General features: G+C 39.9%; 1 protein-coding gene across 1 annotated transcript in view; it reads left to right on the top strand.

Annotated features, from left to right (window-relative positions):
• The window catches only part of LIMCH1 (LIM and calponin homology domains 1), an 83422-nt gene extending 60430 nt beyond the window's left edge, over positions 1-22992 (top strand). The window contains 12 exon segments of the mRNA XM_079152889.1: positions 4043-4083; positions 8381-8461; positions 11245-11337; positions 12434-12538; positions 13568-13594; positions 13596-13696; positions 15237-15358; positions 16288-16391; positions 16393-16413; positions 18441-18520; positions 20163-20271; positions 22298-22992. Coding sequence (XP_079009015.1) covers positions 4043-4083; positions 8381-8461; positions 11245-11337; positions 12434-12538; positions 13568-13594; positions 13596-13696; positions 15237-15358; positions 16288-16391; positions 16393-16413; positions 18441-18520; positions 20163-20271; positions 22298-22432 — 1019 coding nt within the window. The 3' untranslated portion in view covers positions 22433-22992.
• Positions 22993-25874: the final 2882 nt, after the last annotated feature.

Genomic DNA, 25874 nt, shown 5'->3' with positions numbered 1-25874 from the left:
TTTTTAAAATCAGTAAGTGTTTTGAAAAGTTTATAATCTTAATATCATGTCAAATTTATTATTGATTTTGGTCTTCATAGAATGTCCATTTAACTTGACAATGATTTTGTTAAAAAGTCAGATTTTTTACTCCATTAATAATTTCTGGGTGTACATGATGATGAGGAAGCATTCACTATACAGATTAAACATGTTCCTTGCAGGCAACAATTTAACCTTTCTAACAATTCTTTCTAGTAAGAGGATACTTGAAACAAACAAAAAAAAATCCTCAGTGTGTATGTGAGAACATGTTTTAATATGTGTAAAACACATACTGAGGATATATTTTAATGTGCTGCATATATTTTGATACATTTTAACATAATGGGAGAAGGGGTGACCTCTAAATATAGGAGGGTAGGGCCTATGAAGGTCTTAGAATAGTACCTACTACTGCCATGGAAGATCTCAAAATAACACCGACCCCCCAAGTACCTCATAGGCCATCTATGGGTTATGAATTTACCCTTTTGCTCTTTAAGAACCCAAATTTAATCCCTTTGTCCTTGTGAGAAACTCAGGTGTTCATACCACCAGGAAGGACCCTTACAATGTGAACTCTGGAGGATGGGTCCTAGGGTTCCACCATCTGTGGGGATTTTCTTCAAAACAGATAGATCCCTGGACTGTACCAAGGCAAGTTCTCTAGAAGGGGAAACAGCGAGAGTTTGGGAGGCCGGACAGTAAGATTCCTTGTGTTTCTTTTAAATTTTGCTTTCCCCACTGTGTATTATAGATTTGATTTATCAGTCCAGGCAAAGAGAGGATGGTATGAGTTTGTAGTACCTGGGACTTGTCATTACTTCTCTTTTAAAGGGTGGGCAGCTCTTTGGAGTCACTGTTGGCAGAATCTATGTTGCCTCCCATTAGTCTTGGTTGATAGTTTTTTGGGCCCTACATACAAAACAGGGAGCACTTGGTGAGGAATTAACTTGCACATGTACATCTCTTCATGTGGAAGTAAACTCAATACTATCTTCAGAGTATTTGCTTTAAATTGTCAGTCCCACCATCCTGAAGGGAATTGGCAAAAATCAAGTCTCACAACTGGGCCAGCAATTGGTTATATTTAGACAGATTTTAATTCTACCCTATTTCTATCACTTGTGTAGATAAGGAATATAGAGTGGGAATAGATATTTTAAGCCATATTAATTAGTTTTATTGTCATATATTTATATATTCCATTACCTATTGTAAGGCATTTTGATTTGGGGAAATGTGCTATTGAATTAAGAACTTTATGCTTTAACCTACGCTGAATGATTAAAAAAACAAAATTTAGTAGCACTGGAGCATTTCAAAATTTGTTCTTCAAGATAGAATTATATTTGGAGTACACCTTTTCTGTGCTCTTTTCTGGAAATTGTAGCTGCAGAAACTACAGCTGATGATAGAATGTCTGGGTTCAAATTGTTGCTCAACTGGTTCTTCCCTGTGCGCCCATCAGGTTCTCCCTCATGTCTAATTGCTACCTGTAAATTAGAAATGATAATTATACCATCCTTTAGGAATATCAGAAGTATTGCCTGAGAAAATCTGTAGAAAGTGTTTTGCTTAGTACCTAGCCTGGAATAAGCACTGATAATGTAATCTAGTGGTTGTAGAATAGTAGCAATAGGAGCAGAGATGTAGAACGAGATGTCCAGCAGAAATAAACTATTCCTGAATGCTTTCCTTAAAAGAAAAGTACTCACATTACAGAGTCATGACTGCAAGCAGGAGTTCTCAAATGTGAGTGTATGCCCAGGCCCTGTGGGGCACAGGGCCCACCCTCACTGGGTCTGAGTCTGTAGTCTGGACAGGAGCCAAGAACTTGCATTTCTTACAAGTTCCCAAGTGGTGCTAATGTGGCAGACCTAGGGACCACACCCCAAAAACCACTGACTCAAAGTATTTATTTAAATCGTGCCTCAAAGACATCATTGATAGTTTAAAAAATAACAGTAATACTTATGTGGCATTTATGAAATTCTTATCTTAAAGGAAGCAAAAGAACTTTAATAAATGTCACCTTAAAAAACATGGTTTGTCTTTTATGAGCTTGGAGCAGGAGGGAAATAATGGGTCTCTGCCCAGATATAAAACGTCAATATAGCCAGGTATGGTGGCACACACCTGTATTTCCAGGAGCTCAGGAGTCTGAGACAGGAGGATCGCAAGTTCAAAGCCAGCTTCAGCAACTTAGCGAGGCCCTAAGCAACTCAGTGAAATCCTGTCTCTAAATAAAATACAAAAAAGGGCTGCGAATATTGCTTAGTGACTAAGTGCCTGAGTTCAATCCCTAGTAGCAAAAAAAAAAAAAAAAAGTATATTTAAGTGACTAGTCTTAAATCCAGCACCAAGTCCAAAGAACCATAAGGTTAAGATCAGGAATCCTGGAGCCATACCTAATAAATACTCTCAGAAATAACAACAACAACAGTAATAATAATATTACCCCAGAAAGTGATATCACCCATATCTCTTTAAAGTCATCTGTTTATGAACCAATCACACTGCCACTAAAGATCTGCAAGTAAATCCTAACTGTTGTTCCACAGGTTTCCCCAACACACATGTATACATCAATTCAGTCTTTAAATGCTATGAAAACTTTCATAAAAGACATTTAAAGGTGACCAACATCCCTTTCTCAACTCTCACACAACAGTAGAAAGATACCTCAAAATTGTTTCAGTAAAATAAATGCACACTTTAAAAACTGGACTTGTAAGGATATGAACACGTGCCATGAACCTCCTTCACCGCATACAGACGCGGACACTTCTTTTTATCGACCATAGACTTGCACACATAACCTTCATGAAGTGACATGTGTATAAAGTAATTAAACGCCTGTCTCTGCTGCCTTTTATACTTTCTAGTGTTCTCCCAAAGCAATGTCAACTGTGCATTTTTCTCCTGCCTAGCATATTGTTTTATCATTTTGAGACATAAAGTTTAAACAATAGCATTGTTAAATATGAGCCTGTAAAAGTTCACCTCACCCCAGGAAGACAGACAAAAGAGCATAAACTGCCCCAGTTCTCCCAACTTTTGTCATTGTCTTCAGGCTTATGTTTTTTGTACAACATTTTGTGCTTTGGGGTCACTGGCTCTCAATTCTCGTGTCGACTGTAATCAAGCCTTCTTTGATACATGGGGACATGGCCCTATTCAGTTCTCACTGGTTTCATGGTTTTCTGTTCTGTTCTGCCGTCCGATCTAGAGTCGCCTGGCACTGCCAGTGTTCCGCTTAGAGTTCAGAACTCTTGGCGACGTTCCCAGTTTTTCTCCCAGTCAGGTAAACTGCTTACTGGGTAGCTGCATTTCTTCTGTGCAAAAAATCCATGTTGGGGCAACCAATGATGTCTCTGGCATTTGTCTTCATTTCTGATTTCAGGGAAAAATGCTTGTTTCTGACACACAGTTAGCAAAGAGCTTGCTTTTTGAGAGCAATACCAGTTACACTAAAATTGAAATTCATAGAATTTCATGTCAATTTTGAAAATCCAAAGAAATGATATTATCCACCACATTCTTTATTGTCCACTCCCACCTTTTTCAAAACCAAGATTAGAAGCATTTACCAGAAACTGGTAATGGTTCTCTTGTTAACTGTGTTACTCTCTTTCCTTCCTGGATGACATCTGACCTCTCTGTATCCTCTCCATCTAGGCAGGCAAGGAACTGCTCAGTTAAGACAGAATGCAAGGTGTATTGAGAACCAGCACTCAAAGGGATAGTTTTTGCTTCCTAGTGTAGTACCTGGTGCTAATTGATGTGGTCAATCATTTTACACTGGAAACCTGTGCTTCTTTTGGTGATGGGTACCACCTGCTTCAGGGTTTGGGGGTCTGCTTTATTATGATTTTCTAATGCTCTTGAATTTTATATATATATATATATATAGTTTTCAAGCTGACCTACGAACTACACACTACTTTGAGAGGATCAAAAAGAAAGATAGGAATAACTCACATCATTAATCTTTTTTTCTTTCTTTTATTCTGTGCAGTAGATTCTCCAAGCAGTGAAAAGTCACCTGCAACTACACCTGTAAGTAACCCATTTGAAAGAGCAAGATCAGTCATGTGATTTTACTTTACAGCATATTTGAGTTTGTTTGTTTGTTTTTAACAATATTCAGCCAGCCAGGCATGGTGGTGCACTCCCGTAATCCCAGTTATTGGGAGGCTGAGGCAGGAGGACCACAAATTCAAGGCTAGTCTCAGCAACTCAGCAAGACTTTTCTCAAAATAAAAATAATAGGGGCCTGGGACGTGGCTCAGGGGTAAAGCACCCCTGGGTTCAATCCTCAGTACCACCAAAAAAGAAAGAAAAAAATCTATATATAAACCAAAATAAGACCCAAATAATTGATTTTAAAAGAACAATTTAAAGTCATGCATAATACTGTCAGGCAAATTATGAATACATGGATTATCATTATGTGAGGTTGGAATCAAGCCTGGAAACCAAATGATAAGTCAGGAATATAAAGTCTAAAGAAGCACTTAAAATTAATGTATAGTAGGATTTAGTACTAAAATAGAAAAATTTCTGTAGTCATTCAAACTTTTTTTTTTAATAAGGACCATGCTCAGTGTGGCAAATTGCTGACAGAGAGGACCCAGACTGGGCTTTTTCTGGGAGACCACCAAGGCCTTGACTCATTCCCCTTCTCTGCATCAGGATCTTAAATTATATCACTTGTACATATTGTTTTCTATTTTTTACTTCCATGAAGTAAGAAAGTATTTGCTAATGAAAATATCAAGACACATGCTTGCTTCTGAATTTTATCTGAAAACTGAATTGGTGTTTCCAGTGCTTGGTCTATCATCCTCCTTCAGCCTCTGAAATCCCCATCCACCTGGTGATGTCCTGTAGCATTGCCTCTGATCCACTTGGGGGCAGCCATGTGATCACTGTTATACCTTAGATTCCAAATTTATTAGCCATGTGACCCTGAAGATATTATGTAAGTTCTCTGTACTCCATCTTCCTTGATTGTGCGATGAGATAATAATAGCTGTCTTTCATGGTTGTTGTGAGCCTTAGTTGAAGAGCCGTTTAGCACAGTGCCTTTTAGTGACCTAATCATCCCTCCCCAATGGCTAATCCAAGAGACAGGCTGCAGCCAATACCAATTCTTAACCTCGAGGCAGATTGTCTCACCTTGGGACTCCAGAAGTGCCTGTGTAGAATGGAGAAGGGACCTATCATTTGTCATATAACCTTCAATCTCTCCTGCCATATTCCAGACTTAGGGACCATTTGTGGAGACTCAGGTACAAGCCAGTACTGGTAATCCCAAGTTTCTGGGAAAGCTGAGTTCACCTGTGATGGATGAGAACCCCAGAGATATCCCAAAGCTGGCGTTCATGATACAGATCTGAAGAGCGGGACGTGCCCACTGGTTTCCATTTTAAGCTGCATTCAGAGCAAGGGTGTTCAATTGTTCACTTGCCCCCTGGGCAGGAGTAGAGTGAAAAGGCACCCCAAAGAGATACATTCTTATTTCTGGCTTATAGAAAATAGAACAAGGAAGAGAAAAATCACTGACCTATTTAAGTAAATTCTCTGACAGTACCCCCCTCAAGCATGATGTTCTTTCAATAGTAATTGGCTCCCCATAGGATAGGAAAGTATAAGAGGACTTGGAAATAAGGAAAGCCTAAGGAGGAACTAAGCGTGAGATGGTGCCAACCTCAGCAGACTGACTGATTTCAGTGGGACCATGTAGTACTGGAGGCCACAGGCCTGTGAAGGAAAAATCCCATCACCCCCCATGAAGTGCTTACGTTCACTTATTCAACAAACATTTATTGAGGGCCCAAAACAACAGACCTTGAGAACTTAAGGGAAAAGAGGCATCCCTGCCTTGTAGGAAGATACAGACCTATGAACAGATGCATTGTGGGACTAAGTTGGGCTCAATGCTCTCCAATGTGACCTCCTCTAGCACCTCTTGCCTCTCCTTGAGACGGATGGTCACACTGTCTTCTGATGATCATTATGTACACTCAGCTGTGAGCTCCGCAGGCTGGGCCTCTTGGTGGGTGACCCACCCCACCCCACCTGTAGTAAGAGCTCAGCAAATAATCACCAAAGGAGGAAGATCGCTCTTTCTCCCCTCTTGTTTATTATGCAGTTGTCTTCCTCCTCATCTTCCTCCTCAAATGTTTTTCTCTCTCTTGCTTTTTAACCAATATTTAGTGCTTTCTGTGCTAAATTCCCACCCCACACTTCCATCTTTCTACTGCTTATGTGGCTTACTCTTGAGATTACCGCTTAGCATTAATCTGAGACTTGAATATTCCTAATAGATTCTCTCATTCCCTTCTTTGGACTTTCCTCACTGATCCCCCTATGTTTTTAGTCACATAAACATCCCTCTTCTACACAAAGAAGGGCCATGCCCCTGAGCTTCTAGACATCACAACTGCCTCCAAGTCCTACAAGAATGCCAGCAACATTAAAATCCAGTACAATTTCCATTGGAATCCACACTAGGATGACATTTCATGGTCATTTGAGGACATTTGGGAAACTTTAGTTTATATACAATTAAGTACCCCTCCTACCTTGCCGTAGCCTATGGCATGCATATGTGCAATATGAACCCCAAGGGTGGAAACTAGGAAGTACATTTCCCTATCCTAGAGACCTGTCTTTCTTTACTATTCTGTGAGCATCATGGCCATTCCAACTATTCATGAGAACCACAGCAAGAATGAGGCCCACATTCCATCTACCTAAATACACTAAAGTGATGGCAGCCTGGTCTGCACTCTCTGCCTGGAGAGGCTTCCCTGGACCAACTGGCCATCAGGCACCTGAGTGATGTTACAACTCTTTTGGGGATAGAGCAGGGTGCAAGTGGGCTGGCCCCAGTATCCTGGAAATAAGGAAACTAGACCTATTGACCCCTTAGACAGGACTGACCCTGGCCAGCTTCCCAGATGCTGGGGGAGATAGATTCTGCTGGCTCCCCACCCTGCCCCACTCAGCCTCTCCCATCTCTCCCCAACTCCTTCACCTTCACTCTCTTTTGCCACTCAAGATTCCCAGGCAGTTCTAAGTGCCTCCCAAAACTGCTCTATCAGAACAGAGAGAAGGGGGAGAACATAGTTATTGATGGACTTGGTCTGCCTGGCACCTACCCTGGTGACTGGGTGGCTGGGCTTTAAATGCAGGAGCCTATCCTTTGCTAATTTTCCAGGGACAGGCTGTGATTTCTCTCCTCCATCCCTGAACCCTCCTAGTCCCACATTCTGCAGCATGGGTACCTGCTTCGGTCTATGCCTCCTTCTGTAACTACAGCCATCCCTTAGTGTCCTCAGGGGACTGGTTTCAAGCCTTCCTCAGATACTCAAATCCTTGGATGGCCAAGGCCCTTATATAAAACAGCACATCATTTGCACATAACCCCTTACATAGCTTCCCATATACTTTGAATCTTCTCTAGATTATTTATAATTCCTAATCCAATGTAAATGCTATGTAACTAGTCATTAATTCAGTTGTTTAGGGAATAATAACAAGAAAAGGTCTGTATATTTCAGTACAATTTAAAAAAATTATTTTTTTTTTTCTTTTTCTGAAGGGCTGTGGATGGAACCCAGGGCTTTGCACACACTAGGCAAGCACTCTACCACTGAGTTATACCTACTCCCTTTTGAATTCTATCTGTGATTGGTTGAACCATGGGTTCAGAGGACTAGCTGTATTCCGGTTCAATTCAGTTGATTCCCAAACTTGCAAAATCCTTCTGCCAAGATTTTTTTTTAAGTCTTTGAGTTTGAGTGTTTTGTCAGCCTCAGGTCAGGGATTTTGCCTTGCCTGGATCCTAGGAGCTATAGGTGGACATTGGTGAGTTAAATAACCCACTTTAGGGAATGCTGGTATGGAAAAATAATTGCAATGTAAAGTATGGCTATATAGTACAGCAGACCCTTGTTCTTACAAAATGCATTTCTGCTGAAATAATTGGTCCCATTGGCTTGGATCTAGGATCAGTATGTAGATCAAACATCTCGTGCTCAGGAATGTGAATGCAATTAAGACATCACTTCTAAAAGAAATGAAGCAAAATCTTCCCCCTCCTCCACCCCACAGCTACTTTATGTTTCATTAGTTCCCAAAAGCCTCACAGAATCACACCAGCACCTTGGAATACACTGAATAGGGAGTAAGACCAAACACTGGTCTCTAACACCAAAAGCACATTTGGATATGTGCAGGCTTGAGCTTGTGCATCTCCATTAGCTGGAGACAATTGTCTTCTTTCGCCCTGCCTATCCCTGAGGACAGAGCTCAATTCTGATCTTGTTTTTATTTCTCTGAGCAGTTTAAGTTCTGTGCATGGGACCCAGAAGAGGAGCGCAGGCGACAGGAAAAGTGGCAGCAGGAGCAGGAACGTTTGCTCCAGGTAGGAATGGGTTTGCTGCTGCCCTCTCCCCTAACCTTCCTAGAAGATGTTCTCTTCATTTCTGCTGCATTAAATCTATCTTTAGCACAGGAAACGGATAGAAGCCAGTTCTTCTCCGAAGTTGGTGAGTCTAAGTCAATGCATTTCATGTCCAGGTAACAGCATCCTATATCTAACTCTCTGCCAGAGGTGCAGTGATGAAAGGAGAAACCATTCACATGAACACTTTAAAAAACCTCCGTGTACTGATTAAGGCCCAGTCTATCCATTCATCACCTCCTTAGTTACTAATTTCCAGTGCAAGTGACAGTGAGATGAATTATCCAAAAGCTATTTGTTAACATGTAGGTGGAGTAAAATTTGGCCTCAGTCTAGTTCCTCAAGCAGAAATGTTTATCACCTTTAAGTAAAAGCTGCTAATTGTCAATTCTAGAAAAATTCTGGGAGTACATTTATCATGCCCCCCGGCTTCATGCCTGCTTCATGGATTAGCAGGGCTTCTAAAAGTAACCTGGTGCCTGGCCCAGTGGTGCACACCTGTAATCCCAGTGGCTCAGGAGGCCAAGGTAGGAGGATCACGAGTTCAAAGTCAGCCTCAGCAACAGCAAGGTGCTAAGCAGCTCAGCAAGACCCTGTCTCTAAATAAAATACAAAAAAAGGTCTGGGGCTATGACTCAGGTTTGAGTGTCCCTGAGTTCAATCCCTGGTACCCCCCACCAAAAAAAAAGTAACCAGGTAACCTTAGAAACTAACCTATGTTGACTACCTAGGATGTACCAGAAACTGTGGTTGGTGGTGACTTTTATCTCATTTAATCCTCATGTAGCCCTTCAGAGTATGTCTTATTAGCCCTTGTTTGAAACTTAGGAACTAGACTCATGTCAGTTAAATTAATTGTCCAAGATCACACAGCTAACAGGTGTCGAGCCTGGATTCAATTCCAAGTCTACATGACTTTAAAACTTTCCATTACACTCCCAATCATGCTAAGACCACCAGAAAGTCATAAGAAGAATGTTGAATCTCATTAAGTTTGATGACTTTTTGCTGCTGTTATAAAGTGATGCTTAATGCAAGTTTATTTCACTTACTTTTTATTTTTCTTTTTATCTTTCTTTTCCCATTGTTTTACTTCTTTTGGCCTAACTTCCAGGGTTGGGGTTGGGAAGTTAGATATTTAATCAATTGTAATGTGTATTAGCTCTGCCAGTTAAATTTGGCATTTTTGAAAATTGCAGAGGGTTAGATCTTCAATACCAAAATGTCAGGAAGAACCTAATTCATCAAAGTTCCAGAGTGGTTGGACTTTTAGGACCGTTGGGAGACTTCAGACCAGCACTAGCCATCTGCTGTTGTCTTGGAATGAACTGCTTATTTCTCAGGCAATTGGGAGTCACAATTCCACAGAGAAAGAAGACAGAGGAGTATATGTCCCATCCTGGCCCTCTGTCTATCACACTCTGAAGGGTGGTCGTGCTCACAGATGCAGGCAGCAGGCCTGGGCATTGCTCCTATCCCACCTGGTGTGGTATGGTGGGTTGTGAGCCAAGTTGTTTATGAAAGAAAGCAGGGTGTGTGTGTGTGTATGTGTGTGTATGTGTGGTATGTTTGCCTTGTGTATTGCATTTAGTATCTGTGTTGTGTGTGTGGTATAGTGCGTGTATGTTATAATTGTGTGTGTGTGTGTGTGTGTGTGTGTGTGTGCTGTCAACACATAAACTGCATCATTCACTCCCTGCATCCTCAGGTCATCCTCCTGGTGAGTGAGGCTCATGACAAGGGTTCCTGGAACTGATAAGCCTATAAGAAGCTTTGCTTTGTTTCCAGCTTTTATATAGATTTGGGTCTGTCTCCTCTGTTCTGAAAAGTTCTTCACATTCCTCTCTTAAACTTTACCATACAATATTGTTTTGATGATAACTTTTATCCTGGAGTTTAAGAGCCCACCATGTGTTGACCAACAGTGGTTTTGCAAGAGCATCAGTAAGAATGCAAGTCTCTGGACATTCCAGTGAAGTCCTTTTGCTCCTAATAGAGTGGTACCTGGAAGAAATCTCAGTGCCTTCCTGGAAGGTGAAGTGCAGATTGCTTTCGTGTCAGAGAGAGGACTGACAATCGTTGGCCTCAAATAACTGGAGTCTGTGTAGCGCACATCAATGATTCCTTTGTCTCTGTCATGTCAGGATGCCGTCCCCAAGGCAGTCAGGTGTCTGTTCTCATTTCAAGCATTATTTTAAATCTCCACTTATTCATTCCTTCTAGTCAGCTGTCAGGAACTCCAGTGTCTGTCCGTCTGTCTCTCCCTGCTGCTGCTGGGGATGGAGCCCAGGGTCTCATGCTTGCTAGGCAGGTGCTCTACCACTGAGCTGCAGCCCCAGCCAGCCATATATTTCTATCACTGGGCTAGCAAAACTCATCCCTGCAGGCCCAGGTGAAGCCAACTGTTGTTTTAGGACCAAACTCAAGCTCAGGAAGATTTTTGGATCTTTTCATCATTCCATCTTTTCTCTTTCCACAAGCAAACGTCTTACTTACGACACTCGAGTAAGTCCACAAAACACAGCAGGAGAAAACACTGCTCTCTTTTGGGTTTTTTGTTCCTAAAATTTTTCAGTGGCACAAAGTAGTATTTCCCTTTTATGGCATGAATCAATTAGACTCAGACTATCACCACAGGAAGGTACTCTTGCAACATAGTGTACCTGGTGGCTTAGAGGAGGAAAAAAATCCCAGTGATGTATGCAGTGGTCAGTTCCAAACCATCTATGGACCTCCCATAACAGGAGAGATACCAGAAGGAGCAGGACAAGCTGAAGGAAGAGTGGGAAAAGGCCCAAAAGGAGGTGGAAGAGGAAGAACGCAGATACTATGAGGAGGTAGGAAATTCCCAAGAAGGAGTTTGACCTTATCATCTCAGTTTCTCAAAGTCTGTCAGCACCTTTTGTGTCTGTGGCATGTGTATGCATGTGGCTATGTCTGACTGTCTACACTCTCAACAGGGCCAACCCATCTCTTTAAAAGAATCATATCATAGCCAGGCACAGTGGTACACACCCATAATCACAGCAACTCAGGAGGCTAAGGCAGAAGGATCACAAGTTGGAGGCCAGCCTCAGCAACTTAGCAAGGCCCTAAGAAACTTAGTGAGACTCTGTCTCAAAATAAAAAATAAAAAGGGCTGGGGATGTGGCTCATTGGTGGAGCACCTGTGGGTTAGGTCCCCAGTACCAAAAAAATTAAAAAATTTTTTAAAATTTTTAAAAAGAGTCATATAGGCTCTAAAAAATAACAGTACCCCCAATATGGCTTGTGGTAAGGGTATGTTGAGCCACCATCAAGGCCATGAAACAATTACATCTGATCACCTATTAAAGTCTGATTCTTGATCAGGCTTAGAGAGATGATATCAAAAAGTCAATTTATTTATTTGTGTATGTGCTTGTTTGTAACAAGCATGTTTGGTCATAATGAATTAATTCTATGAGGATGATTTTGGTATTGAGGCTAAATGAATATATTCTTACTACTGCGTTTACTATTTGGCACTCGAGATATATAGAGAAGAATTCTACTTTGTTTCATTTTATTTATTTATTTTTTAAATAACGGAATTTGAAGGTGGCTATGTTTTAAGTATGTTATTTAAAATTTGTTTATGATTTAAATCATCATACCTTTTTTTGGTAGATAGTCAGATCCCCTAACAGCATTTCTTAACTGGGCCTCTTGAATCACACTAATTCAGACTTTGGTTTTCTAAATTCAATGTTATTTCTAAACTATTGCCCATAAAGAGTGTATATGATTTGCATGCTTTTGGAAAAATAAGGTTTGTTTGTTTTTTTAATGCCTTCCTTGTTTGTATGTAGCCTGATATATATTTTCCCCCTGAAGTTCCTTAGTGTAATTTTTCTCTTTACAAATACTTTTTTTAAATTTCCCCCGTTCATTGATTCCTATCCTTCCCTTCAGGAGCGTAAGATCATCGAAGACACTGTGGTTCCATTCACTATCTCTTCAAGTTCCGCAGACCAGCTGTCTACATCCTCCTCTATCACTGAAGGCAGTGGGACAGTGGTGAGGCCGCCCATTAAAAGCAATTTGCAACATAATAAACTCAAGTAGAAGTACAAAACCACAAGGCCAGGTTTCCACCCCACAGTCCATGGTTTCAACCCAGGACGAGCTGTCCCCTCAGAATCGCATCCGCGGCCACATGGCCTTTTCACTCACTGCATTGCCACTACCGTGCCAAACCCTGGCCTCTTCCTGAGGAGCAGCAGAGTCGTTGCAATGGCCAGATCTGTCCCGACAGCTTGGCAGGCTCTCTGAAGCCTCTCTCCTGCCTCTCTCCTGGGTCGCTCATTCCTTCGACAGGCATTTTCTTCTTCTCGCCATAACCGTGCGCTCCTTGGCATTGTTTGGTCACAGCAGAGATGCCCACAATAGTTTCTCCACCAGTCTCCATAATAATTGCTTCTAACCCCCAAAAACTCCACAAGAAATTGATGTGTCTTTGAAGGCTGGAGAGAGCCTAGATAGGCCTGTCTACCTCCACATCCTCCAATAAGGTCATGGAGGTACTGGACAGAAGTCATGCCAAAATCTGCCTGGTCCATAAACTGCATAGGATAAAATATCCCTGAATACTAGAAAGCTATTTGTCCTGAAATAAGCAGTCCTGTGACTTTAACTTGAAGCCAGGGGTGGGGGATTCTTAACCAATTACATTTTATGATAATATTTGAGAGAAATCCAGATTGCACATTTGTTGTAAATGGTTAGAAATCATTACAGTCATCTAGTTTGAATGACTGTTCTTTAAATTGTAAGGCAATGTGGTTAAAAATTCCTTCATGGAGGAGGGGGAAGGGAAGAAGGGCGGTGGATAGGATCAATGCACAAACTGTTTCCATATATGGAAATAGCACAGTGAATCCCACTAATTTTGGATACTTAATAGATGTTAATAAAAAATTAGAGGAAAAAAAATAAAAATTTTGTGTTTCCAAAAGAAAAAATGCTTCGGATATCCCATGGCCAAAGATACAATGTCATCTAGTGCTTTAAAAATCATATTTGAGTTTGTCCTTGTTTTCCCCTTAGAATAAAATGGACTTAGAAAACTGTCAAGGATGAAGAGAAAGAGAGAAGACAGAAGAAAGCATTCCAGAGGGATGACAATGACTTATTGCTTAAGACTAGGGAAGGTGATCCACTGGAAGAAAAGGACAGGTAAGAGCCCCTCCCAGGCTACCCATGGAAATGCACAAGGTAGGGCTGCTTGTTCACCCCCAGGAAGGTGCCCATTGCTAATGCAAATCATATTCAGCTTTGAAGTGATCATTCCAGTAATACATTACATAGTGCTCGAACATACTGTAATAGCTCTGAAGTCAGTGTCCTTATGCTCTTGAATATAAATAGCCTTATTTTTACATAAGCACAACCTTTTTTAAATAAGGGGAAACAGTTATAATCATCAAAGAAGGTTTTTCTTTTTTTTTTTTTAATCAATTCAAAGCCCCAAACCTAAGAATCAGTCACCTGAAGTGGTAAATGTGTCTGGAGGACAGAGGTTGAAATGAGGCCCTGACGTACCACCTACTGTGGTTTCACTGTGGACCAGAACTTGAACTTGGTTGTTAGTATGCCCTCGCCCTAAGAAGTCACATTTACTTCGGGTGATAATATTAAGGATTATCAACTAATTAGTTGGTTGTGAGCAACTGTTGCACCGTGGGCCCCAGTATGTTCTATAGCTCAGAAAAGGAAGCCAGAAACCGCGGGGCCCTCTGAGTGCTCAGACTGGAGCAGACTCTGGTGTAGTGGTGACTGTAATGGGCTTGTTGATTCTACCCCCATGTAACCAAGAAGAAATCTGCAAAGAGCTAGCAGCATGTCTTTACAAGATAGATGTTTGCCTCTAGGGCCTGAGATGCCATATCAGCAAGAGTACATGCATCTGCACACAAGTTCAGCATCCAGAGGGGACCCAAAGGACATGAAAGGCAATTAAGTGTCATTTTCAAACACTGGTCAATTCAAAAGGTCGTCTGGGAGCCAAGCTCTTCTGGTGGGATTTTCCCTCAGAATTTCCCTGTGCTATCAGCTAGAAGACTCAGTGAACTGTAAGCTTTAAGAACTAAGAGCCTATGTCCAGAGACTGCATTGTCTCTGGATAAACACATCTGTTTTTAGTTTGATGCTGTTTAAAGGGGCTTCTCATTTTTATGAAATGAAAATTGCTAGTCAGGAAGACTTCAATGACGCCAAAAAGCATTTACATAAAAAGCATTTTCCCCTGGTTCTGCAGACAGGCTTTAAAATGAACGTTGCTAGTTCCCCAGACTGCCCTTGTCACTAGAAAACTCCCCCATTTTCTCCTTTGTATCTCCTTTCCTTGCACACAGAAGTTCCTGAAAAGCCCATGAATTGCCAAAGGATCTCTACCATAATCTTCCTCTTGTGAAAATCTGAGAGATTCCAGTTAGCTCCTGCAACCCTTGAAATTATTTAGAATGCAGAACTTGGTGGGCAAGGAGAACATCAGAAATGATCAATGTGGAGCTTGTTAGATTGATGGATACTAAAAATGCATAGTATTTTATAATATTTTCAATCTAGTTTAAAAGTAAAAAGTATATATAAGCAGTCTCATTTCTTTTTTCAAATTATAATTAGTACTTCTATGCCCTAAGGGATAGAGTAAGTAAATTCAATCCAGTTGTTTTTTTTTCCTTGTTCCGAAATAATGTTTCTTTATTTTAAACAGCCTAACTCAAGGACCCTTGGCTGACTCTGAAACTTCCATAGCAAGAGAAATCCATCAAGAACATCAGCTGGATACAGAGGCTGGTGCTCCACACTGTGGGGTGAACCCACAGCTAGCTCAGGGTAAGAATGGAGAAATTTAACCTCAATGTTTAAATTATTGTAAGACCCTTCACATTGTCCAGACAAATATGACCTTTGTTGATGAAAGCTTCTCTCTAAAAGCCTGGACTTCTACTCTATGCTAAATATATGATAACAAATTTCCCCCACATCTGTAGATGCCATACAATATCCTTGGGGACCAGTAAGACCTGAGCAGGTTTTGGCACTTAAAAAAAAAAAAAGTAACTTTACAGAAAACCATTGACCTTCATGAGCAGTGCATTTTGAGCCACTCTCAAATTCCCCAAATCCACCAATGGATATAATCTCCCCATAAAGTGCTTACAGAAGAGTAGAATCCCCACAGCTGAGTTGAAATGCAGATGCTGAAAGTTTGAGAAGGTCCCACCAGCTCCCCTCCACGAGCCACCGTCATTCTCACCTTTGTCTCCCACACACCAGACTCACCACTGAATAAAATCCACGTGCATTCCTCAGCAAAGCAATCCCACTCTACAGGATCATTCCTTAGAGGACTGAAGCTTAAATGTCAAATCCATGAATGCCTCAAGGCTTCTTGCATCTGGAACCACTTTTTGAGTTTGAATTTCATGTTTGTGCGGGTTTTTAGCTTATTTGTTATTTACTTATTTTATTTTTTAACCACTAAGGACACTTTGAGAATCAGAGTTTTTAGTACTGTTGTGAAGCAGAAGAACCTGGTCTTACCCAAAGTATGTTAACCAGTTAAGTTCCAGATCTCTTTTTCCTTCCATGACTAATTCACAGTGCCACAGATACCCAGGCCTCTCTAGCCACTGTGTGCCCACAGTCTGTGAAATTGCCACCAGACCTCAGCAGGGCATTAGCCCTTTAAATCAAGTGACTTATTAGGCAATATGGTGATTTTACTAAGCACAGAATTTATGTTTTTTACTTGGCCTTAGATCCATCCCAGAATCAACAGATATCAAACACACCAATGCACATGTTGGAAGATGTAAAGCCAAAAACCCTCCCATTGGATAGAAACATTAACCATCAGATTGAGGTCTCCGGGTGAAAGGGCGAAAGTGAGTAACCAAATAAGATGGATCTGAGAGTTCTTTTCTAAAAAATGTGTTGACTTGGAAGCAGAAAAATTGAAACTTTGAGATGGCAAGATGTCAGCAGCATTTTTTCTGCTTTGTCTCAATTAATCTCATAGACAAAGTAAAAGATATTTATGGAAGTTTGGGACAAGTAAATATTCACTCTGACTGGATCAGTATACAAAAGGCAAAGGTATACTCTTAACCCAGAAATCTAGTAATTTATTTGAGTTAAGTTATCTCAGAGGGTACAGACAAAATTTTCTTTTAAGGAAAAATTGTTATTCTGTAAGTTGTTATGCTTTTGTTAAGGATGCATTTTTGTTTTGTAAAAACTGTATTTTGGGGTGGGGTTATAGGCCACAGGTAGAGTGCCTTCCTAGCATGCATAGGGCCCTGAACTTGATCCCAAGTGCCATGAAAAACAGCAAAAAAAAAAAAAATCTATTTTCTCAATAATAGTAGTTCCCATCATTTTTAAACCTTTCAATATAATAGGCACTGCCTTGAAGAGTTTACAAATATTTCTCTCCTTTTCATACATTAAATCACTGAACCTCCCAGTAATTTTTATGAGGTAGACGTTCCTATTTTACAGATGAGGGAAATTGAGGTACAGGGACGTTAAATAACTTACCCAAAGTATTTGACCAGTTAAGTGGTAAAAGAGCTCAAAATTAACCCAGTTTTATAGCAAGTCATATTTAAGCCAGAGGTTCTTTATCATCACCATTTCAAAATATAACATTCATTATACAGTGATGATAAAGAACCTGTGGCTTAAATTGATCTTGCTATAAAGGTCCTAGGGAGGCAAGTGCCAGGGCCAAAATTTGAATCCAGGAGGCCTGACTTTCTGTGTTTAGACTCCATGAATCAATGGAAGCTAGAGTCACTTGGATGTACTGTTATGTCCGTATGGCGGTCACTTTCAGCCTTTCTAAAGCAGTGGTGCCTACACTGCAGGTTAATACATGCGAGTGTAACATTTTGGAGAAGACAAGCTGCCTGAGGAGAAGGCTAGGGAGGCCCAGGGCTCAGGGAAGGAGGCTGAGAGCAGTCGGTGACAGATGGGTTTGCTCTGTCTGCTTCCACCTTGCATTTTTCTTTTTCCTTGTTCTTCTCTATGCTGCACCCCTTCTATACTCTACTAATCTAAATGGAATTAACTTTTAAAAGCAAGAGCAGCTGAGTCAGGCAGGGTTCCTCGTGAAAGCCTGCTGGCGGCTCTTCTGGCTGGGGCCCGTAAGATTCACCACTGCCCGTGGCATCATGGCTGTCGAGTTCTTTAAGCCCTTCGTGGAATGTATCCAAGGTGGGACACCCCCCTTGATGAAAAAGAGCTCCTTGGAAAGTCTGCCCATTTTTCTGGGCTCTCCTAAAGAGTCCCCCCTGGGCTGGGACTGCAGCTCAGTGGCAGAGCGCTTGCCTGGCATGTGTGAGGTACTGGGTTCGATTCTTAGCACCATATAAAAAGAAATAAAACAAGGCAGTCTGTTAAAAAATTTTGTTTTCAATGTATCCCCTACTTACATTTACCCTCCCACTAAGTCCATAGTTTTATATCTTACTCAGTGTGCAAAAGCAGTTCAGCAAATAAATTGAAAAACTCAACTAAAGAAGATTTCAACTAACAGAAAGATTAGAAAAATATTCTATACGTAATGCCAGCCTGGTTTTGATTTTAAGTAGCCATGCATGGACGATCCTTGCTGGACAGAATTACTATTTCTGTTTTTTGTTTTTTTAGGGGGGTTTATTTTTTTGTTTGGTTGGTTTTTTTTGGGAGTTTTGTTGTTTTGGTTTTGTTTTTTGGTTTGGTTTTTTCTTTTTTTTTTTTTTTCTTTCCTTTCCTTTTTTTAAGTACCACTAGAAGACTGTGGTCTCTAATTTGGTTATCATTTGGTTATCAAGGAAGTTTTGTTTTCTAAAATCTAAAATGTCTTTTCTTGTGGGGGTTGGGCCTCTCTTTTCTTGTCATAATTTTTGGTTCCTTTACCGTGTTACAGGAAAAGCCCCTCGAGAGAACTTTCCAGGCTGGGCCCTTGTCCCCCTGTTCTCCCACCCCTCCTGGCCAGTCACCAAACAGGTACAAGAGGTTAGCGAGCCTTTTTGAGGCTGCTTTGTTGGGTCTAGATCTTGCCAAGCAGAATTTCAGCCAAATAAGCCCTTGCCAAGTGCTTTTGAGGCATTTCCTCCTCCCACGTCTCCTCTGACACACAACAGAGCCCCCGTCTTGCCTCCAGACTCATCAGCTAGCCTTAGCCAAAGTCAGGTGTGTGGCACTGGCATGGTGGCGGCCACAGGACTTCGATATTATTGTGTGGAACCTATAATCTAATAATAAAATCCACCAGACAGTCACTGGGCTCCTCTGCTGGTGCCTTTCCCTGCAAGACACGTGGCCCTTCCAGTCAGGATCCACTGATGCTCTGGAGAACCAGGTAGAGGCTGGGGAAGGAAACTCCATTCTTCTCTTTTAACCTCTCTAGCCCTCTAACAATTGCTTCTGCATTAATTGGGCCCCACGATATTTTTAAAAGTTGTCTGCTCCATTCACTGGAGAGACATAGTAGTTGGTACCCAGAGGTTTTCATTGATGTAGAAATTTCATTTAACTACTAGATAAGAGGGAAATACTAATAAATAGGGTTTGATTAGGCCAACCCTCCTTCTTTCCTGTGGTCTTCCTTTCTGTTTCCCCTGTCCCGCTGTACCATGTTAACTTTCAAATGATGTTGCATATTTTACGCTTCTCAGGGCTGGGGATGTAGCACATTGGTAGGACACTGGCCTTGCCTGCCCGAGGCCTGGCCCTGAGTTCAGTTCTCATGCTTTTCTAGCCGTGGGCATCACTGCGATCTGATCTTAGCTGTAGAAAGGCCGCATCTAGCCATCTGCTTTCAGATGGGGTGTTGACCGTGACCTCAGCTGGTGTTGTTCTATTGAGTTGGACTCTAGTCTGTTGCTGGGTCCTGTCTGCAGGGGTAGAGGGAGGAGGTAGGGTACAGCCCTGCCTCTAGAGACCTACTCAGGGAGGAGTCAAGTGCCTGAATTACAGATTCATAATGTTTGCACTGGAAGATGTGGCAGAAATCACCTAGCCCAGCCCTCTCATTCTGTAGGGGGAAGGAAATCCCAAATGAGTTCTTTATGGCAGATCACAGAACTTAGTGACGGAGCAGGAATCACATCCTGTAACTCAGGTCCTCTGCCTAGTACCTATTCTGCTATATCACAACTGACTGTCTATTTTTAAACATTTCTTCCCTTAAGTAAAGAGAAATGCCCTAGTTGGCCAATGAACCTATTTATGGAAAAAATTTTAGAGCAACATTGAAACCTTAGCACAGCTAAACTTGATTTTCTTTTAGGGCTTTTGAAAACATATGATAAACATATTGAATCATTCCAAGGTGTTTGAATAGACTACCACACAGAATTCTCGGAACAAATAAACACACACACCACACACACCCCCACACACACACAAGCACACCAGAGTCAGTACCACCATGGAGGACTATTGTATTCAATAGTCCTAGCAGTTGTTTGCAATTTATATTTAATGCTTAATTTTCTGTTTATTGTCAATTTGGTCATTCTCATTTTGTTCGTGATATAAACATTTTTTAAAAATCCACAATTCCATTTTCACATGAGGTTACGTGTTTACATATTTGACTATTCTAAACTGAAGGTTTTATTATTACATGTATTTTTAAATCTAGGTCTATAAGCGGGAAGAAGCTGTGCTCTTCCTGTGGGCTTCCTTTGGGTAAAGGAGCAGCCATGATCATCGAGACCCTCAATCTCTACTTTCACATCCAGTGTTTTAGGGTACGTACTCAATGCTTTTCTCTCCAAGTGCAATTTTGTGATGTCTGTGGCCTCGTCCTACACTGAGAAATACCTCCTGAAAATCCAGGAGGCCTTTCTTGTGAGCCCCACCACAAGTGGTACCGACATGTGGGTAGACTCCATCCTTCAGGATTAAGCTCTCCAATCCCAAATCCCTCTGGAATGTCAGGGCAGAAGAAGCAAAACAGACTTGTGCGATTTGTCTTCACTAAACAGTTTTTGATGCTTAAGAGTACAGCAGGAAGCTGAGAATACCAGGAATACCAGGAGACAATGAAGCTTTCAAATCTTTTAGGGCCATCTGGATTTATTTGGAATGTAACATCTTGCTGTTTCTTAAACCCTTATGATTCCATATCCAAGAGTTTTAATCTTTGACCAATGGATGATTTTCTACCAAATAAGTGGTTACAACTAGTTGCAAAGTTGTAGTTCTCAGAATGAGTATGTCTATAATCTCAAGTTGAATACTGATCTCTCAGAGAAGCTCATTATAGACCTTTATAGAGCCTTTCATGGTCTTTATCACTCATTGTCAAATTATTTATCATCTCCTCTAGCAAACTATAAACTCCATATGGCAGGGAACACATCTGTCTTGCTTACCACTGTTTCCTCTATATCTAGCAGAGCAGGCATCAATTCATATTTTTAAAATGAATGAATCAACAAAATAAAAATGAAGAGGCCTAGATTCTAGTACCAGTTCTCCTACTAAAAGTAAGGTGAACTAACCAGTTATACCAGAGGTGTTATAAAATTTATAAGTGGAACTAGATCAGTATTCTTTTTTTCCACTCAAGGACACATTTCAAAATAATACATAATTTTTGAAGATAAACCTTTTGTCTCTGAATAAGAGTCATTTTTTTCTCTGCATAATACTGATATAACTTTCTTTTTCATTCTGGAATTTGTCCTACTTCCTATTGATAACTTTCTTGGCTATAAAGTAAACTTGCAAGAGTTTAAAATAAATCTCACTTTGCCTATAAGCTAAGAGATAGTCAATGAAGTTGTTGCCAAAGTATTAATTTAATACCTGTAATCACATGAAAGCTAGACTTAATCATAGACAAAACACAATGTAGTTACAGCTTGGAACTGTATGAAGCCCCCTCTGCTCCAGGTGACCTTAGAACATGAATCAGGAGCTAGAGCCTGGACTAATTCCACTTTGTCTGATACAAAGAACAGAGCATCTCCAAAGCCTTCTTCTGCACTCAGGTTGATTGACTGAAAGGAGATCTGTCCCAGTAGATTTTTTCCTCTGGGTATCATTGTCTTTGATGTGGAAATACAAAATGGAATGGCTGTTCCCTAGTAATTCTGATCTGGTGATACCAACAATACTGCAAAGCCTTTGAAGGCTATTGATAGACAAGTTTTAGTTGATAATGCACTGACCATATGTTTATTCAAAACCACCAAGGTTTAATCTAATGAAAATGGTTCTTCCATCTTGACTGAGAAATACTATATCACAAATGTTTAAAGGATAGACTTTGGAGTCCATGACATAAACACACCAACTTCACAACCTTGAGACAAATCAACTACCTTCTCTGAACCAATATCTTTCTCTGTAAAATACTAGGAGTTAAGATGAAATCCTGAAAATATTTTTTTTTTGCTATACATTGACTCCCAGTGCAGTATCTAACACATAATTGATGTTCAGCAAATGTCAAGATTGTAAGCCAGAAGTGATGATACAAGCTATTAAGGAGGCTAAGGCAGGAGGATCTCAAGTTTGAGGCCAGACTCATCAACTTAGTGAGACTCTCAGCAACTTAGCGAGACAACTTACCTTATCTCAAAATAAAAAATAAAAAGGGTTGGGGATGTAACTCAGTAGTAAAGCACCCCTGGGTTCAATCCCCAGTATTGCACAAAGAAAAAAAATGTCAAGATTGTAAAAATGATTATGTGTTGTCCATGTAAACAGTAAGCATGATAAAGAATATCTTATGCATCTTATAATACCTGATCCTTTCTCCTCTAGTGTGGAATTTGTAAAGGACAGCTTGGAGATGCAGTGAGCGGGACAGATGTTAGGATTCGAAATGGTCTTCTGAACTGTAATGATTGCTACCTGCGATCCAGAAGTAAGTGCTGGGAGAGTACTCAGGATGAGTGAGTGTAATCACGTGCCTTTCATAGGATCCAGTTTAGGAGTTGATATGTTTTTCTGCATCAGTTGACACTCCTACCTGAGAGAAAGGATTCTTACGAGCTAGGTAAAAGAAATGATAATGAAATAACCTCTTATTTACCTCTGGTTTCTTACTGGAAGTTATTGCTAATGTGAAAATATTTTTATCTGGTTTATATTTTATCATTTATATTCTGATACCTGAATGTGCCAGCAGATAAAAACTATAGACAAAGTTTGAGATGTTGCCTGAGCCCACCAAGGGGATTTCAGTGAGCTAGAAGGAAGATAGAAGGTCTGGAACATTTCGTCCAGGCATGTTTTTCCAAGACCAGTGCTGTTTGGAGATGGTTAAATGTGAAGACTGACTCTCCACCATTTATCAAAGCAAGCTCCAGTTCCTCAGTGTGGCTGTGCCCTACGCTCAGGAGTTTCATTACATAATATGCAGTTGTTCTCAACAAAATGATGGATTCTACTTCTCTGTGAATCCTCCCAATCCCATTCCCCAGTCCTCCATACCTTAGTACATAATAAGATCTTCACAAATATGTGCTGCCCTGGAGCTTCTTTGAGCAGCTGCCTTTTAAAAGCTCCTACCTGGGTCTAACAGGAAAGGTTCATGTTCCTTTGAGAGACACCAGGGGGTGCTGTGGCCCAGCTGCTGTTCAAAAGATCAGAATATAGTGGAGGCTTGCCTCTGAATCTTTCCTCTGTGGTTGGTAGAGTCCTCCACTGGACAACAGGAGACCTTTGAATGCAACTTGTTCAGGCAGAAACGACTCTTTAAAAAAAAAATTTTTTTGAGTGAAAAGATGGAATTTGAAATTCAGAAATGCTTTATACTTTTTCAAAGTAACATTTTAATCACTTTTTTACATGGGTCTTTAAATCTGCAAGACTGAAGACTTCAAAGATTGAAATTAAGTTGTTTATAGCTGTAAACTTAGTAAATTCAAAGAAATATACCTATTAATAAAATTGCATAAAATAAAAATTAAATCAAACCCAGGTGATTTTGATGTATGATAAATCTTTGACTTGAAGTCCAACAGTTCCAACTTAGAACTACTGCCTTCAAACTGGACTATTTATACCCTGTGCAAAATATATGACAATAGTTTATATATACATATATATACACATATATAAACATATTAGAATATGGTGTAAATAATATACCATAAATATCATAAACATATACACACGTATACATATACAAATATATAAACACATGTATAACGTATAGTAATTATAAATGTATTCTTTAACCTGGAATTTTGTTTTGTTTTGACACACTAGAAAGGAAAACTAAACACTTTTTTGCGGGTTTCACGGTGTTTTTTTCCATCATCCTCTAAAAATTATTCTTCTCACAACCTCAGTGATGCAGCTGAATGTGAATCACAGAACCAGAAGAGGGCAGTGTTAGCTTGCAGGATGTGCAGGAAGATTTGAAAAGTGCTGTAGGTCTGAATTTCTTTCATCATTTAGAGTGCTTGGAGAATGCCAACAGAGACCAAGCCTGAGCCCATCTCTGGGTGACAGTGACCTGTTTCCATCCAGATTTTTTTTTAATTGACAAGCTGGGTGATCCACTGTTGTTTCTTTTGGAAATTAGCTTGTTGGATCTAGGCCAGGAATTTTTCTCTTTATGTGTAAAGGACATTAACAATTTTTAATTCCAAATCTAAAGAACCATGGAGTTACTGCCACAAGATGAAATAAGAAAATGATTTGGAGGTAGACTGTGGCTACAATTTTTTCCTTATTTTACTTCTTATAAGATCAAATAATCCTTGCTAGGATTTTTTAGAATTCTAAGAAATACTAAAGAAGAAAGAAAAAAAAAAAAAAACCATTATCTCTCTGCCTATATACCTCTATGGATATTCAGAAACATGAATGAATAAATAAATGGAAGTTATAAATGATATAAATGAAAAAATGAATTGTTTAGAAATATAACAAATTGAAAGTAAAAATCTTCAAAGTTATTACTTTCTAATAATTTCTTGGTGGCAGGGACAGAATGGATGTTCATATATGTTTACATACACCTGCACACCTGGAGATACATATGTGTATGATGGAGATACCTGAGTATGTCTTGGGTTTTACTACTCAAACATGGTAATCATATAGTCATGGTATTCTGTACTTTAATTTTGTTACTATTGTTTTTCATTTGCTATACATAGCAATTTTTCCATTTACCATGCTCATTTTCCTCATTCCTTCCATTTACCATGCTCATTTCCTCATTCCTTTTCATGGCTTTTTAGTAGCTGGCTACAATCCTATTGTATGAACTTACTATCATTTAACACCAATTCTCAGTGAATGAACACTTCATTTCCAGTTTTTAGTTTTTAGTGGGTTTTTTTTTTTGTTTTGTTTTTTAATGCTCCAGGGAACATCCTTGTCTCTACCTTGATGAACATTTGAAAGCATCTCCAAAGATAGATTCTGAGCAGTAAAAAGCAGAGTTAAAAGGCATGTGCTTTTCAAATTTTCAGCTATCTTGCCTAACCATTGTTTAGAAAGCACAACATCTCCCCTCCCCTTTCCTCTTCCACACCAATAGCAACTCTGGATATAGCCATGTGGTAAAAAATCTCCACTCTAGCTGGGCACAGTGGAAATACCTGTAATCTCAGCAAGTCAGGAGGACATCATTGTAGAACATTTTGGAAAAAGTAAAATGTATATAAAGAGAAGAAAAAAAGTTATCCACAATTTAAGTGCATTAAAAAAACCACTATTAACATTTCATATTTCCTTACTTTTTATGTTTTAATTTATGTATTAACAAATATATTTTATATATCTTTAGCCATGTATAATCTTAAATGTGTATATACCATGTATATGTTCAGTTAAAATTTTTTAACATTAGATCATAAGTACTTTTATATCATTAATTATTGCTCAACACCTTATTTTATATGATTGCATAGTATGTCCCTATATGGACATAAGTAATTCATTCAGTCATTTCCCAGTTGTTGGACATTTAGGTTACCTAAATTTTCTTATTATTGTAAATTCATCAAGCATAAATATGATACAATGGAGGTATTACTCAAAGGAACACAAGCCTACAAATGATAAACTGAGCTCCTACTGAGAGAAATAAATATAATGGTGATGTGCCAGTGGATTGGATGGTAAGATCAGAGAGACCCCTAGGGGGAGAACAGGTAGTGAGGGCTAACCACAGTCCCAGCTATAGGAACAGAAAGGAAGAGGTGGCTATGAAACCGTTGTGTTAGCACTTGACAGGACTTGGCAAAGGTGAATACTCATGAGGCAGGAGTCAAGATTACTTCAAAGTTTAATTCACATGCTGGGAAAACCCAGTGCCATAAACAGAAATTGTCAGAATTGGAGGAGAGATTAGCATGTTGAGTGGCATCCATTTACC

This window comes from Sciurus vulgaris (genome assembly GCF_902686455.1).
Source record: "Sciurus vulgaris genome assembly, chromosome: 9".
Classification (NCBI taxonomy): Eukaryota; Metazoa; Chordata; class Mammalia; order Rodentia; family Sciuridae; genus Sciurus; species Sciurus vulgaris.
Note: the sequence above shows the minus strand (reverse complement) of the source record. Positions and strands in the feature narration are given on the sequence as shown.